The 16,681-nt window shown below is 41.4% G+C and overlaps 1 protein-coding gene across 5 annotated transcripts in view; it reads left to right on the top strand.

Annotated features, from left to right (window-relative positions):
* Nucleotides 1-12,883: 12,883 nt before the first annotated feature.
* The window catches only part of Wdr48 (WD repeat domain 48), a 44,661-nt gene continuing 40,863 nt past the window's right edge, over nucleotides 12,884-16,681 (top strand). For all 5 annotated transcript variants that reach the window (XM_015489470.2, XM_015489469.2, XM_048794887.1 and 2 more), the window contains exon 1: nucleotides 12,884-12,997. In XM_015489470.2, the coding sequence (XP_015344956.1) occupies nucleotides 12,950-12,997 (48 nt within the window). In that variant the 5' untranslated portion in view covers nucleotides 12,884-12,949. The remainder of the gene's footprint in view (nucleotides 12,998-16,681) is intronic.

The raw sequence follows: 16,681 nt of genomic DNA, 5'->3' as shown, positions 1-16,681 counted from the left end.
AAGAACAGAGTAGGGAGGAAGAGCATGAGAAGAAGATTAACATTAAACAGGGATGAGAGATGGGAGGGAAAGTGAGAGAGAAGGGAAATTGCATGGAAATGGAAGGAGACCCTCATTGTTATACAAAATTACATACAAGAGGAAGTGAGGGGAAAGGGAAAAAAAAACAAGGGGGAGAAATGAATTACAGTAGATGGGGTAGAGAGAGAAGATGGGAGGGGAGGGGAGGGGGGATAGTAGAGGATAGGAAAGATAGCAGAATACAACAGTCACTAGTATGGCAATATGTAAAAACGTGGATGTGTAACCAACGTGATTCTGCAATCTATATACGGGGTAAAAATGGGAGTTCATAACCCACTTGAATCAAATGTATGAAATATGATATGTCAAGAGATTTGTAATGTTTTGAACAACCAGTAAAAAAATGGCAAAAAAAACCAGAACAAACAAAACTTTAAAAAAGAAAAAAGCCAGTGAGGACTCGACAGAATAACTTTAACACAATTGACCTACCACCAAATGGCTGGCTGGTTCCCCAAGGGAATGATGACCTAAGAGTGGCTCAGCACTGGCCTTTGCTGTTGGGCTATTGTGCACTCAATAGCTGCAGTAGTCAGTCCTAGTGTGGGAAAGCCCATGTAGCTAAACTCAAGCCTGTCCACATTCATGATGAACATTATATACGTGAAGCCATTGAGAAAGTAACAGGGTAGATGAGAAAAAGGAGACAGACGCATACCCACAGGATAGCACATTACTTGCCTGATTATTATGAGGCTCCACTAACTTGGACTCCTTCTGGTGAAGATTTACTTTGGACATACATGTCCTTGTTATGGGTTGGATATGAGTTATTTCCCAGAAGTTCATGTTAGATAATGCAGGAATGATCAGAGGTGAATTTTTAGATTATGAGAGCTGTAACCTTATCAGTGGATTAATCCATTTGATGAGTTAATTATTTGAAGACTACTGCACTGGGCTGTAACTGTGCACAGGAAGTGGAAGAAGTTTATGGGGGGCGGGGGGCATGCCCTTGTCCCTGGCCTCTTGCTCTCTGAAAGGAAATGAAAGACAACACAAAAAAAAGAAAAAGAAACAGAGATAGAAAAGCTCAATGGATCAGCAACGCTTTATTAAGCAGCAGAGGGGCACATTTTCAAGAGGAAATATGGGGACTGGCTGCAAAGAGGGTCTGAGTTGTATAAGGTTAGCAGGGCCGCATCATGAGAGGAGTTTGTCAGTTTCTTTTTGACAGCCTTACTTTTGGTGGGCAGGGGAATTTTGGCCGGTAGAGAAATTGCAAAAGGTCAGAGTGCTTAGTTTCCTTTTTCCCTGAGGGATTTTAAGTTTCCACCTCCTTTACTCTCTACTTTCTGACTTCCATGAGCTGAGCATCTTTCCTCTGCTTGTGCCCTTCTGCCATAATGTTCTGCCACCTTGGGCCCAGAGCAATGGAGTTGGTCGACCATGGATGGAGACCTCTGAAACTGTGAGCTCAAAATAAACTTTTCCTCCCCTAAGTAGTTCTTGGGTATTATGGTCACAGTAATGCAAAGCTGACTAGCATGGTCCTGATACTCTGCAACCCTCTTAGGTTCAATATACACGTTTGTTTGTTGTTTGTTTGTTTTTGGTACTGGGGATTGAACCCAGGGGCTTTATCATGGAGCTGCATCCCTAGTCCTTTTCATTTTTTATTTTGAGTCAGGATCTAACTAAGTGGCTTGGGGCCTAGCTAGGCTGCTGAGACTGGCTCAGGCTCCCATCCTCCTCCTCAGAGTTGCTGGGACTACAGGTATATGCCACAGTGCCCAGCTCAAGGTTTACTTTTAAAGCACTCTCAGGAGAAATTGGTAAAGGAGTGAGGGAAACAGGGTAGAGAAGAGAAAGGAGCTAAGCAAGAATGTGGTTTCAGGTAAAATCTAGCTTCATCCAGATCCCACTGGGAGCTCTAAAGTGTTCTTTGTGATGCAGAACCTGTCCCTCTTGAGTCAAGGGCCTTTGTGTCCCCATTATAATCAGTCATTGGCCATGGGCTACCAGGGTAGGGAAAGCAGCATAATTCTCAGGTACCTGTAAGCAAAACAGCATCCGTTGTTCAGGGATAATCCCCTGGAGTAAGTCACAAGTCTGAGGCATTGCCTGGAGCACAGGAATCAGCTCAGAGACATACACAGACAGAAGCTTCAGAAAGGATCTGGTTTCTGGTCATCTTTACTCTTTGTGTAAATCCAGATGCTGTCTGATATCATTTTCCTTCCGCCTGAAGAGCACCCTTTTCTATTCCTTGTAGTGTGCATTGTATGATGAATTCTCTTCAGACTTTGTTAAGTCTGAAATGTCATTATTTTTGCCATCCTTTTTGAAAGGTACTTTTCCTGTGTATAAAATTCTAGGTTCACAGTATTTTTTTTTTCTTTCAGTTCTTTAAAGATGTTGTTCCACTAATGCTGTGGACTTAATGTTTATGTTCCCACATCCAAATTTATATGTTGAATTCCTAACACCCAATGTGATGGTATTCGGAAGTGGGACTTTGGGGGGAGGGGGGAGGAGAGAGGGAGAGAGAACATGCTGAGCGCTTGCTGCTTCTCTTTCTGCTAAGTATGGGTACAAGGAGAATATGGCCATTTGCAAACCAGAAAGCAGGTTCTTATCAGACACCACATCTTCCTGGGTTTTGAACTTCCCAACCTCCAGAACTATGAGAACTGGATTGTCATTAAAGATTATAGGGAAGCCTACCCCACAGGGGTTAATAGTTTGAAATCTTAAGTAAGAAAGTTGAGCTTTATATCCCTGTTCTGTCTTTTCCTAGCTATAGGATCTTGGGCAGTGTATTTAACCTCAGTTCAATTTCTTCATCTGTAAAACTGAGATAATAAACACCTACCTCAGATGGTTGCCCTGAGAGTTTAATGAAGATGATATATGTAAAGCCTTCAGCATAGAGTAAACATGCAACAGATTTTAGTTAGTTTTTTTTTCTATTTGAGGGAAATCATGAGATTTCTCTATGGTCAACTTTTGCTATTCAATTAGCATTTGAAAGAAAGAAAAGGATATTCTCAGTAAGTGCAAAGTTTAGCCAGGCATGCTGGCAAACCACCTGTAATCCCAGCAACTCCAGAGGCTGAGGCAGGAGAATGGCAAGTTAGAGGTCAGCCTTGGCAGTTTAGTGAGACCTTTTTTCCAAATAAAATTTTAGAAGGGCTGATGGTATAGCTCAGTGGTAGAGTAACCCTGGGTTAAATCCCCAATACCTCAAAATAAATAAATAGGTGCAAGTTTCAGTGTTGCAGCAGGTGCTACATGCTGTGCTTTGGATCTTAAATGTCCCCAAAGACCCACGTGTTAAAAGCTTGGTTGCCACTCCTAGGAGATGATAGAACCTTTAGGAGGTGGGGCTTGATAGAAGTTAGGTCATTGGGGGTGTGCCCTTGAAGGGGACATTGGGACCCCCAGTACTTCCTCCCTCCCTCCTTGTGCTTCCCAGCCATAATGAGATAAACAGCTTCCTCTGCTGCTCACATCTCTTCCTTCCCAGACCTGAAGGAAATGGGAGCAAGCAACCCTCAACAGAAACCTTCAAAGTCCATGAAGTTTTCATGAAACTGTGAGCCAAATAAATCTTTCCTCATTTTAAGCTGGTTTTCTTGGGTATCTTATCACAGTGACAGAAACCTGACTTGCACACTTTTGATCCCAAACTCCACGTCCCTGTGACCCACTGGCACGTCTTCTGTAGCCTCTGTGCATCTTTCTGTTTCTCTGCCTGAAAGTGCCCTGAGGAACGACCAGTAGTGTTTGGGATTCAAGACCATCAGAAATAATTCTCAACCAGTGAGGCAGGAAATAAAGGTTACATAACCCAGCTTGGCTATCTCTTAAGAAATCAACTCTAAGGTGCATTCTGCAGGTTGCTCAGAAAATCCCCTGGGAGGACTGAGTTTCAGTCACACCCAGGAGGAATCCCCTCTGTGCATCCCAGACGGGCTTTTCCCTCTTCCTGTCTTATTCCTGTTGCTCTTCCTCTTGAGCTTCCTGACATTCCCTCCTAAATAAACCACCATGATCTCATCTCAGAATCCGCTTTCTGGAGAAACACAAACGAACACATATATAAGTGTATTAGATTACTCTAGTAATTATATTGTTCACATCCTCTAAGCCATGGTTCTCAAATCTCATTTCATATTATAATCAGCTGGAGAAGAATACATCACATTTCCTGGAAATTGTGAAATTTAAAAAAAAAAAAAACCTCCAGATTTAATAGAGAGAAACTATTCAAAAGGATTATTGTAAGGGGTGTGGAGAGGGACAACTGAAATAGTGAGAATAGGGCTATGACAACAGGAAGAACCCTCTGACCGAAAGATCTGCTAAAAGATGAACTTAGGCTCCCTTTGGAATGCAACAAGATAAGTGGAGATTTAAGGCCACAGAGCAGGGTGAGGGTCAGTGACCAGGAGAAAACATCTGGGATAAGGGAGATTCTAAACTGCCCCAGAAGGACTTTTATTAAGGCTTCCAGTGTGATAAGATATTGAAGGTGGGGATGAGGAACTTGATCAGATATCCAGGGTGGTCAGATACCAAGGGTGTGGCGAAACTGACTTGGTAGGATTCTTGCTAAAAAGGAAACAAAGCATCAGAGAATGAGCAGGTCAAAGACAGAGTCCAAGGTGAGGGCCATGTAGACTTACAAGAGCCTGAATACAGTTAGGTCAAGGAGAGAGTTTTTCACACCCAGATACCCCTCTAATCTCCAGAAGTAAGACAGCTGATTTTTCTAGACAATACCCGAGAACTGGCATCCCAAATCTAGATTGCCCAATATCATCTACTGCCATGAACCTCACTTCTGGGGGTGGTCCAAGCCACGAGGACAGAAATGAAGAACAGAAGCCCTGGCCCTAGCAACACCTCTCCACAGGAAGATGGGAAGATGGGGAACATTGACAATCTCTGTCTTGCTTACCCTGGCCTGGGCTCAATTAGGTCTATTCCTCAATCAATGCTTGCAACATGGCAGCAACCAAAAGGGAACCCATCTGGCAGGACAGAATCTCCTTTAACTTTATTAACCACCAGATTTGCCAAAGGATTGTTATTTGGTCTTTTGGGGCCATTTGCTTTCCAAAGTTGACACCAACTTTTCAAAAAATCCCTGTTTTTGCCCAGGGGTTAGTGCACTTGAGATTCAGAACATGTCTTCTTTCATAAAGTTTTTGGAAGAAAATTGAGCTTTAAAGGGCGGACGGGAAAGAGAAAACAGCACTGGCAATCTGCTGCAGACTGTTTTCATCAGCTTTTTCACCACTGTGACTTAAGGACCTGACCAGAAAAACCGTAGAGGAGGAAAAGTTTATTTGAGGGCTCATAGTTTCAGAGGTCTCAGTCCATAATAGGCTGGTTCCATTCCTTGGGGGTCAAGATGAGGCAGGACTTCATGGCAGAAGAGTGTAGCAGAGGGAAGCAGCTCACATAACATCAGGAAACAGAGAGAGAGAGAGAGAGAGAGAGAGAGAGAGAGAGGTCTCCACTTGCCAGATATATTATGTACCCCAAAGCCATGCCCCCAATGCCCACCTCTTCCAGCCACACTCTACTGCTTCAGTTAGTGATTAATTACTCAGTTAATCCCTATCAGGGAATTAATTCAAGGATTGTGCTAAGATTCTCACAACCTACTCATTTCTCCTCTGAACCTTCTTGCACCATCTCACCCATGAGCTTTTGGAGGACACCTCACATCCAAACCATAACACAGACCCATATCTCAGGCATATATATTTGGGGGTGGGGGGACTGGTCTCTTAAAATTTAGTCCTGATGGGCACTGTGGCATATGCTTGTAATCCCAGTGGCTCAGGAGGCTGAGGCAGGAGGATCGTGAGTTCAAAGCCTGCCTCAGCAAAAGCTAGACACTAAACAACTCAGTGAGACCCTGTCTCTAAATAAAACACAAAATAGGGCTGGGAGTGTGGCTCAGTGGTCAAGTGCCCCTGAGTTCAATCCCTGGTACCCCCTCTCCCAAGAAAATTTAGTCCCTTGAAACTACTCTGAAATATCTCATTAAAAACAAAACAACTCAACTTGAATCCCTGAAATATCTCATTAAAAACAAAACAACTCAACCCCAACCAGGGCTCCCCTACTCCCAGCAGCGGCTTCAGATCCTACTAAGGTTGGAAAAGTAAGGACATAGAGCAGTTTTTCCTTGTCTGGTGGTTTTGCACCCTCTGGAGCTGGCGGGTGAATGAACCTAGCATTTATCTTCTAGGTTTTTCTTGGGTTCTTTTGGAAGCGCCATGTCTCTGTAATTCTTCTGAAGAACATGATGCTTTCTGCTCCTTGGACCAATTGCATCCCTCTCAGCTCTAGGTCATGATGTTGCATCAAAACAGTCTGATAATTGAGGATCCTTCACCCTCCCAGGAGGTTCTCTTGAATGGCACTTAATACAGATCCAGTCTGGATCTTTCCCCCATGTGCTTCATATCCATCTGGTCTACAGAAGAGCTTCACCAAACCCTTATTTGTCCCCCCTAAAAAAAAAAAAACAAAACAAAACTGTAGGAGTACAGTCTGTTCCCAGTACTTTCACGGTTCCACCACCAAAGCAATTATTGTGGTTAGGCATTTCCCACCCTCTAGATTTGCAATCCACCCAACTGTTCATTTATTCAGCTCTCAGAATGGTCTCACTAAAAACCTTCCTCATTATGTTTGGATAAGAGGACAAAATCCCTTTGAGGGAGAAGATGTGGGGGCTCATGGCACAAATTATTTCCAGAGAAATCATTTTATCTTTCAACCCACGCTTTGATGTTGTTAATGTTCCTGAGTCTGCTAGATGAGCTGGAATCAGTCCTCAGGAATATTCCCTTTTTTGATCTGTCCATGGGATCTTCTTATACTTATTTATTTCTTACACTTATTTGGGATTGTGTATTAATCCTATTTCTACCTCAGATCAAACTAAGACAGGAAAAGCTCCCTTTCATGCAACTCCTTTAACCACATATTTATGTATGCATCTCTGTGGATCTCTTAGTAACTTCTTTAATTTGTCCTAGTTATTTACTTTAACAGTATGTCAATAGAATAGTCTTTCCCTGTTTGTTTGTTTTGCAGTGCTGGGGTTTGAACCCAGGGCCTCAAGCATATTAGACAAACGTTCTAGCACTGAGCTATTTTCCCAGTGCTGTGGATTTTTTTTTTTTTTTTTTTTTTTTTGGTGGGGAGTGGGGGTTACTGAGAATTGAATCCAGGAGCACTTTACTATAGAGTTACATCCCCAGACCTTTTTATTTTTTTATTTTGAGACAGGATCTTACTAAGTTGCTCAGGCTCTTGCCAAATTGCTGAGGCTAACCTGGAATTTGTGATCCTCCCTTCTCAACTTCCCAATGTGCTGGGATTACAGGTGTATGCCACCACACCCAGATTCCTGTGTTTTTAAGTCAACTCTAAGTACACCTGTAAGATGAATTTCTAGAAAAGGAACTGCTCAGTCACTCTACAAAGAGTTTACATTAATTTACCCTCCTACTTAGTATATAAAATGATTTTTCCATATCATCTGAGCATAGAACTTTAGTAAATTTTCAGATTTTTTCCAATCTGTAGATGAAAATTATATTCATTTAAGCACATTTTCTTTGTTATGAACGAAGTTAAGCATAATTTTGTATAATTCAAGCTTTTTATCTTCTTTTCTAGTAAGATGCCTGTTCATGATTTAGCTTAATTTTTCGATTATGTTTTCTGGTATTTTTCATATGAGCTTGCAAGCACTTTTTGTATTATGAAGGAAAATGGCCCTTTGTCGTGTCTGTTGCAAACATATTTTCCCCTAGTGGGAAGGGGCAACCAGGAAGAGGGGGTTCAAGAAGAGCCAGTGCAGTACAACTCAGTGGGTTCAGCGTGTAGCTGCCTTTAGAACCACAACTCACATCTCCTCCTGCCTTCCAGATGTGATTGAGTCCTTACCTTCTCATTCATAGCAACTCACCAATGAAGATCTAATTGAAGTGCAGGAAAAAGGGTGCATTGGACAGTCACCATGGAAACTGCCCCTCCCACCGCATTTATCATTCAAAGGCTTCTGCAGGCATTCATGTACAACAAATTAGCGAAGAAAGATTTCCAGACTCGTTTGAAGGTGTTTAAAGACATAAAGAATGCCTGTGGTTTCTAGCGGGAGATGACTAGGAAAAGAATTGTCTTCAGTTCCAGTTTCTGTGGCAGAATAATCTGTTGAGACATTATAGTGTATTTTGTTTTTGCTGTAATTTTCCTTCCTTCCCCCATCTTCTGCTAATGATTGCCAGTTCACAGTGCTTGCTAGTCACAGAAGTGACTATATTGCTGGGCATAAAGTGGAATCTTCTCAAAGATCATCGCCCCTCTCATTTTTTAGTGAAAGCTCAAGTTTACTGAAAAAATAAAATAAAAATTAAGCTACAAATCTGGGTGGGATGGGGAAGCAGGAAACCAATTCTTTAGAGGTCAGATAGATCAGTGAAAGCTGGAAAGTTTCCGTAAAGGAGTCAAGACCTGTGGCTACCACTGAAAGAATTCATGTTAAAAACTGATCAGTAGTAGCTGGTGCTCTTAGGAATTCAGGGCCTGAGACACTGGGATTTCTAGCACTAATAAATAACCTCACTTCCAATGGAAGAAAAGGCTAGTGGCCTGTCACTTCCAAGAGACCATATTTCAGAGACACTGGTATCTCTGCCTTAACCACTGTGGCCTAAGGATTGTCAGTGCCTTCTGATATATGATCCTGGAATCAATGAGTGACTGTATAGAAGGTTAGGATGACTAGGGGAACATTGACAATTTTCCATCATTTTCATTAGCTAGAAATTCAAGTTATATTTAATTGTAATCATCTAATATGACATTTAATTTTATTCATCAAAGTTTGTGAAGTAAAATTCATACCCACTGCACTTTTTTTGAAACAGGTATTTTACGAAGCCTCAGTCAGTTGAACTAAAAATCCCACCACAAAAAAAAAGGGTACATTTGTGACATATTTTTTTATATTGTTCTTATTTTGTTCACTTAATAAACATGATTGTCCCTCAGTATCTGTGGGGGATTAGTTCCAAGACTCCCTCAGATAACAAAATCTTTGGATGTTCCAGTCCTTTATATAAAATGGCGTAGTAGGGGGCTTGGGTAGTGGCTCAGTTGTAGAGCCTAGGATGTGTGAGGCACTGGGTTCTATTCTCAGCACAGCATACATAAATAAATAAAATAAAGGTCCATTGAAAACTAAAAACCATTTATAAACAAATAAATAAGATAAAATGGCATAGTATCTGCTTATAATCTATGCACAACCTTTCATATACTTTAAATCATCTCTGTTACTCATACCTAATAAACTGTGATATGTAAATAGTAGTTATACTGAAGTTGTGCAAGAAATACTGACCAAAAAGAGTCTGTATATATTTAGTACAGGTGCAATTTTTTAAAAATATTTTTGATCTGAGATTGGCTGATTCCACTGATGTGTAACCCATTGATACAGATGGCTATACTTAAAAATGCAAGAATTTCACTTATTTTGTGATAAATAAGTGTCGTAAATCTGACTTGTCACATTAAAGCCTATGCATTCCAAAATCAGGGGTGGCCTGAATGGTTCTGTACTGCCCTCCAGTGGGAAAACTAGACAGAAGCATTTCTAGAATGGAAAATGGACTGGTTTGTTTCTAATGTTGGCATGTAAAAAATAGAGATAAAAGAACTGAAGGATATTTTCCTCCCAGTGTGTTCAGAAATAAGTGTACTGTTGAATGATGAGTCATTCAGCACCATGACTTCTTATTACTTGGAAAGGAAATTTTATGAAATACTATTTAAAACAGATTTTTCTGACAAGTCAAAAAAAGACATCCAACTTTTGACATAAACATCTTCAGCATTCTGAGTCTCTACATTTCCTTCTACAATCTTGCTTTTCTTCTACATAATTATTTAATGATGATCTTATAGTCTGTGTCATAATACCACATTTATTACCAGAAGATCATTAAAAATCTATAAGGAAATTATGCAGATTATCAATCTTTCCAAGAATCTGATTGATATCCATGATAAGCTTACATTAAAAGGTTTACTTGGTTCTTATTTACTATCTAAATAAGTATTTAAATGCTGTTTTCTATAAAATTTAATTTTAGACCTGGGATTGTAGCTCAGCCGTAGAGCACTGGCCTAGCACGTGTGAGACACTGGGTCTGATTTTCACAACCACATATAAAAAAAATAAATTAAAGGTCCATTGACAACTAAAAAAAATTTTTTTTAAATAAAAATATAGGGCTGGAGATATAGCTCAGTTGGTAGGGTGCCTGCACAAGGCCCTGAGTTCAATCCCCAGCACCACCACCACACACACACACACACACACACACACAAATATATATGTATATTTTATAATAAATTCATATTTAAAATAAATATATATTAAAATATAATGTATATTAAAATCCAATTTTAAAATATCCAAATTAACATATTACCAGCAGACAGTTGTGATTACAAATTAAGGCGCTACATGATTTCATGTTTTTAAACAAATTTCAAAATAAATTAATTCTTTTTAAAAAATAAAAGCAAACAAAATCATGAAAATATTCATGTTTCCTCTTTGGTGAACCAAAAGATAAGCCTATAGTATGGTACTTAAATATAGCGGATTTTCCACTTTGTTCAACAAATCAATAGGTACTAAAATATCAAAATTGTCTATGAAAAAAGGCTTTTCCACTTCATGAATCTTCTTCCAGGCTCTAAAAGCAAGAGAGGTAAAACATAATAGGAAGTTTAGCCTGATGCAGTGGCACATGCATGTAATCCCAGTGGCTAAGGAAGCTGGGGCAGGAAGATTGCAAGTTTGAGGCCAGCCTCAGCTAAAATTTAGTTAGGCCCTGAGCAACTTAGTGAGAACCTGACTCAAAGTTAAAAATAAAAAAAGAGCTGGGAATATGGCTCAGTGGTTAAACACCCCTGGGTTCAATTGCCCTTGAACACAACCACTACAAGAAGGAGATGCCTGCTGAAGATCTGGAAAGTGAATGTCTCTCAAATTAACTAACAGATCCTAACAAGCTATCAGGGTGCACTGGGGCCTCCTACCGGAGCACACCTGGAATGTAAAGCTGGAAGTTCCTTTAACCACCCCCCCCCAATCGGGCAAGTCACAGCCTTTGGGACAGGAGTTTGTTTCCTGTGTTTCTCCTTTTATAGTAAAGCAATAAACCTTTTTCCTTTTTCTCAAAACCATGTCCTCATTATTAAATTGGTATCGATTGGCAATGGGGACAGGGACCGAGCTTTTGGTTACACCAGGAGGAAGAAGGGGGTCATAGCTGGTATCCTGGCATCCCAAGAAGTGAGGGTGTTTTGCCTTTTTATAGGTCCTAGGTTTCCTTTGTTCTCCTGCTCTCTTCCCCTTATCTCTCTCCTTCCTGTATAAATGAGTAGGCCCAGAAGATGCTCAGTGGGATGGCCAAAAGGTGAGAAGCAGATGGGCTGGAGGGGCCAAGTTGGAGTGCTCTGGGCAGGAATGGGGCATGACTAACAACTTCCAGTAGGGAGGGACAATCCCTGAGGCAGGTTACCTTAGCAACAGGTTGGAGCAGGGGCAGGTTATCTCGATAGGGTGGAAGAAGGGTTCTGAAGGTATTAATATTCAGATCCTCCATTCTCTGGATCTGACCTTGCCCATCTGCCTAATTCTGGTTTCAATAGAGTCTATCCTAGTAAATTACAACACTTTGGTCATATTTCAAAATAATACCTAAAATATAGCAAACATTTCCTGCATACCAGATACAGCACACACTATCTCACTTAACTTCCTAAGACCCATGTGAGACAGGTACCATTTTTATTCTCATTTTACAGGTAAAGAAACTGAAGAGTTCATTAACTTGCCTAAGAAAGATGGACTCTGGTGCAAGATTTAACAATGACATGGTTTATTTGAAAGGAAAAGCCTTCTAGAATTCCTACTTATTTTTTTAAATTTTCTGTTTAATATGCACGTGGGTTGTTTTTTTTTCCCCCCAAAGATGTCAAAACTTTACATTTTGCTCAGAAATCCCTAAGTTTCTGAGCTACCATGTGTTCCTGTTTTGTAAGAAAAGCATTGTTGTTTCTGTCTTACAGAAATCAACTTAGTGAGTTGGGGTGTCAGAGAAATGATGTGATTTACCAAGGGCAAAGGCTGACCTAGGACTTCAACCCTTTGCACGTTTTTTGTTTTTGTGTTGCTGGGATTGAACCCAGGGCCTTATGCATGCAAGGAAAGCACTCTACCAATTGAGCCGTATCCCCAACCTTTTCATGTGAACAACTTCAGGTATGGGAGGTTGACTGGAGAGTATTCTAAAGATCATGGCTCATTACCACCACAGGACACTGACAGGGAGCCAGAAATTTTATTTTACAACAGATATGCAAATGAGAACAGGAATCAGCAGCAAAGATGTCACGCTTTTCATGTTGCCTAGGAGTTCTGGCGTAGGCCTCAAAAGCTGAAGAAGTGTTACCCATTCTTTCGGTGCTGTCCCTCAGCCCACTGGGGCCTCTGGGAGAGGAACTAGGAAAATGGCGCAAAGCAAGGCCAGGTTTAGGCACACCCACATGAAGCCAGTTTAGAACTGCTCCCTCTGCTCTAACGAGTGGCTCTACCTCCATCTGCATATTCCCGCTCTACCGTTTTGTTCTCAGGCGCATCTAGAGCACCAAAGGGCCATAGGCCACACCAACGCCCAGTACCCGGGAAGCCTACCACTAGCACACCTTCGGCCCCACCAACCGCCCTTGGCCAAAGGGAAAGGGGTGGGACATCCGCCCGGTCCGAGCCTCTTCCGGAAGTTACGTAGGAGTGTCAACATGCAAGATGGCGGCTCATCACCGGCAGAACACGGCCGGGCGGAGGAAAGTGCAGGTATGGGAGCCCGGCTCCTCGGCCTTCTGAACGCGGCCAGCCGGTCCGGACCCACCTCCAGCGGGCAGATACCCCACGCCGCGGCCAGCTGGGGTGGTGGCTTGGGATGAGCGGGGCGGGACGCGGCCCGCGACGAGGGGTGGGGCCGTGGCGCTAACGGCTAAAGGAAGGGGAGGGGGGTTGCCGTTTGGCCGCGAGGCCAGTTCCCAGATCCTCGCTGCAAGGGTTCTGAGCCCGGGATTGCTGGTGTCGTCTGCCCTATAGGAGTGTGTGTGCGGGGTCGGGAGGTGCTAGTTCCCCGCCCACCTGCCTCCCCGTCCCCTGCTTTTCTCCGAAGCGTCTGCTTTCGCGGGCAGGTCCCCTGGAGGAGGTCCCCTGGCGCTTCTCGCAGGTGGGCGGCAGAGGAGTTAGAGTTACCCGGTCAGTGCGGGGGCGTGGCGAGGTAGCGGATGGCCTTGCGGGGTTTCTGCGGAGGATTCCGCACGTGGGAGCTTTCCCCAGGGGTGAGGTGAGAACGCCGTGCGAGTCTGCTAGTGTTCTTGAGGAAATTACAACATTCGTTGTTTTGGAATTGAATTTCTTACTTAGCATCTTCCTGTCAGTATGCATCCTCGAATCGTTTTTTCTTGTTTCTATAATTTATTAGTGAAGAGTGCGCATTGTGTCCTCACGAATTCACTTTTGTTTGAACTATGTTTAGGAGTTTTTGTTACCTTGCATTTTCAGCAATACAGGCAGTAAAAGCCCTGTTACAGATGAATGCCTGTAGGTATATTGTATATAATGGCGATAAGGTGCATTTATGTACTAAACACTTATAGGGCACTTAGATTGGCCCCAAAGAGGGAAAAGAATTGAGAGGGTATAGGAATCAGTAGCACCCAATCTTTCTGTATAAAACAGAGCAGTATGTGTTGTTCTACAAGTTGAAATCAGTGAGTCTTTAGTAGATAGTGAGGACTAAAGGATCCTTCAATAAAATAATCCGAGCAAAATGTTATAGGCCATAAAGTCTTCTGAATAGGTGATGTGTCTTATTGATCCTATTGCTTAGTACAGTGTCCTAAGCACTCAGATTTTGTTTGGGTGAAATTAACAATCGAATATAGCTTACCCTGTTAGTTGAATTTTATGTGCATTAATGACAGGATTTAAGTAATCCAACATCCAAGCCAAGTGGTGAAATTGTCTCATCCCGACTACAATGTAACTCAAAATTGTAGTTTGATAGTATTCAGAGCCTAGGGGAGTATGCTCTGAGAAAGAAGGATAATCAGGTCTCTCAGTTTCTTGCGTTGAGATTTGCAAAAAGACAACTGTAATAGAGCAGCATGGGGAAGATGAAAAGTAACTGCAGCAGGTATGGAAAAACAGTGTTTTAATAACCTGAATGTGAGCCAGTGCATGTATAATGAGGGAGGTGACAATTCTACTCTTCACTGATCAGAGTGTTCATCGCTTTGTTCTTAAGTAGCAACAGCAATTAAATTGGTGAAGTGACTTGAAACCATTTCCTATCAAGAGCATTTAAAGAGCTAAGATTAGCCTACTTAAAAGATTCAGGGAGCTTTCAGAATTTGTCCCCAAAGTATAAAAGCAGTGTTAGAAGCCACAGAGATTGATTTCATCTCAAACTTCATTTTGCATGGAAGTGTTTTTTGAACTAGTGCATGTTCATTGCAATAAAAACCCACAAACAGTTCAAAAGTATAAATTGTAGTTGGCCTCCACTCATCACAGAAAGCTACTGTGGGCTGTGTAATCTATAATCTTAGACCAGTTTCTGAACCTGTGCCCTATTGACTTTTTAGGCTGGCTCTTTCTTTTTTGTGTAGGGGTAAGGGGAGCTGTTCTATTCACTGTAAGTTGTTCAGTATCACCTCTGGCTTCTACCCACTAGATGTAGCAGCACCTCACCAGTTATGGCAGTCAGAAATGTCTCATTTTCGAACATCCCTTTGCAGACAAAATTGCTGCTAATTGAGAATCACTGTCTGTTACCTCTTCCTGTTTATGTACCTGGCTTTTGTGGTTTTTTACTATAAATGGACCCATAGTGTTTACTGCTATCTTGCTTTGTCAAGATTTTAAATAAACATTTCCTTTGACCCACAATTTCTTATTTAAAAATTCTTTTATTCTACATTAGTACATATGTTTAATCTGTCTGTAATTAGGCAAGAGTGTGTATTGTAGAACATTGTCATTGTGAAAAACAAAACTAAATATCCATCAATGGAAGCTAAATGTCTGCAGTTGTCAAATTATGACATGAATATAGAGAATTGATTTGCAGTTGTTAAAAAGATCAGCCAGAGCTATATAATTAAAATATGTCCAGAAGTCAAATGAGCAAGTCAACATAGTATGATCCCATTTCCACAAAGGAAATAATGGCATTTTTAGAATCAGGAAGGTTATCAACAGTGATTATTTCTTTGGGGTTAGCCTATGTTATTATGAATAAGACAGGACATGGGATAGTTTTTATTTTATGCATCTTTACGTATTTTTCAACTTAAGAGATCTTTGTTTTGTGAAAAGTATATGGGTACTTGGAAATGTAAATTTATTTTGCCCCTTCGCTATCTGTGTCTTGGACCAAGAGAGAGTAGCCCAGAACTCCATTGTTGAGTTACAGGCCAAAAAGAACCCTTGAGACTTATAGTATTGCTAAAGAATCAGTGGAGAGGAATCCAAACATACTGCTTATTAATTATAGACAAAATTAAAAATGAGTACATGCCCTGCCATCTTCAACTGCTAAAGAAATTGAAGGTATTTGAGAGGAGGGATGGAAATGTGATTGCTAGAAACATGATCAATCAAATATGTGAATTCAGATATCTGATGGAAGATACCAAAAGCAGGTCTCCCTCTAGTGCCTTACTGTTATGGTTTTCCAGCAATCCAGTCTGTTGATTAGCCCTCTTTGTCTCCATTTTTCCTCCTATTATGGCCTCTTCCTTCACTTGCTTCAGAATTCTTGGGGAAAAAATTAGACTGGATCACTAATATTCCTGAGTTAGGGGCAACAACCATACCCTAGCACTCCAAGATGATTCAAGAATATGAGTACTTAGCCTTTTGTAACAGAAGGATTCTTTTGGTTGGAAATGACTCCAAATCTATCTTAACTGAGCTCACATAATAAAGGATATGTATTAAGAGGTAGTGCTAGTTTCATGCAAACCCTGATCCAGTAGGCCAACTGTGACTGTACCCTAAGAAGTGATGTAAAGTCGTCACCATTGGGCTCTATGCAAGTTTTCCTCTCCTATTCTCAAACTCTTTAGCTTTAGCCCTTCCCTCTTGTGGCAGGTGGGTGCAACCATTTCAGATCTCACGTCCTTTCACATTATCCAGTATAACAAGAGTCTCTTAGATAGACCCTATACAAGATCTTTCAGGATTTGCTTGCTTTGAGGGAAATACTGGAGGCAGAAGTGTGTAATAGATAAGTGTGTAATGGATAAGCAGTGAACAAATGTCTGTTCCACCAGTATTTGTTTAGAGCTCAGTGTGGCCTTCACTCCTCATTCTCAGTCCCAGCTCTGGGTTGGTTGTTTAGTCTTGGAGACTTTTTTTTCAAGGAAGTAGAATGATGCCAAATCCTGGCTTTTCGAGGAGAAACCCTTCCAAATATCTAAAGTGAAATGATTTTTTGGCACTGGGAATTGTAAA

The sequence above is a fragment of the Marmota marmota genome, unplaced genomic scaffold, assembly GCF_001458135.2.
Source record: "Marmota marmota marmota unplaced genomic scaffold, marMar, whole genome shotgun sequence".
In the NCBI taxonomy this organism is placed as follows: Eukaryota; Metazoa; Chordata; class Mammalia; order Rodentia; family Sciuridae; genus Marmota; species Marmota marmota.
Note: the sequence above shows the minus strand (reverse complement) of the source record. Positions and strands in the feature narration are given on the sequence as shown.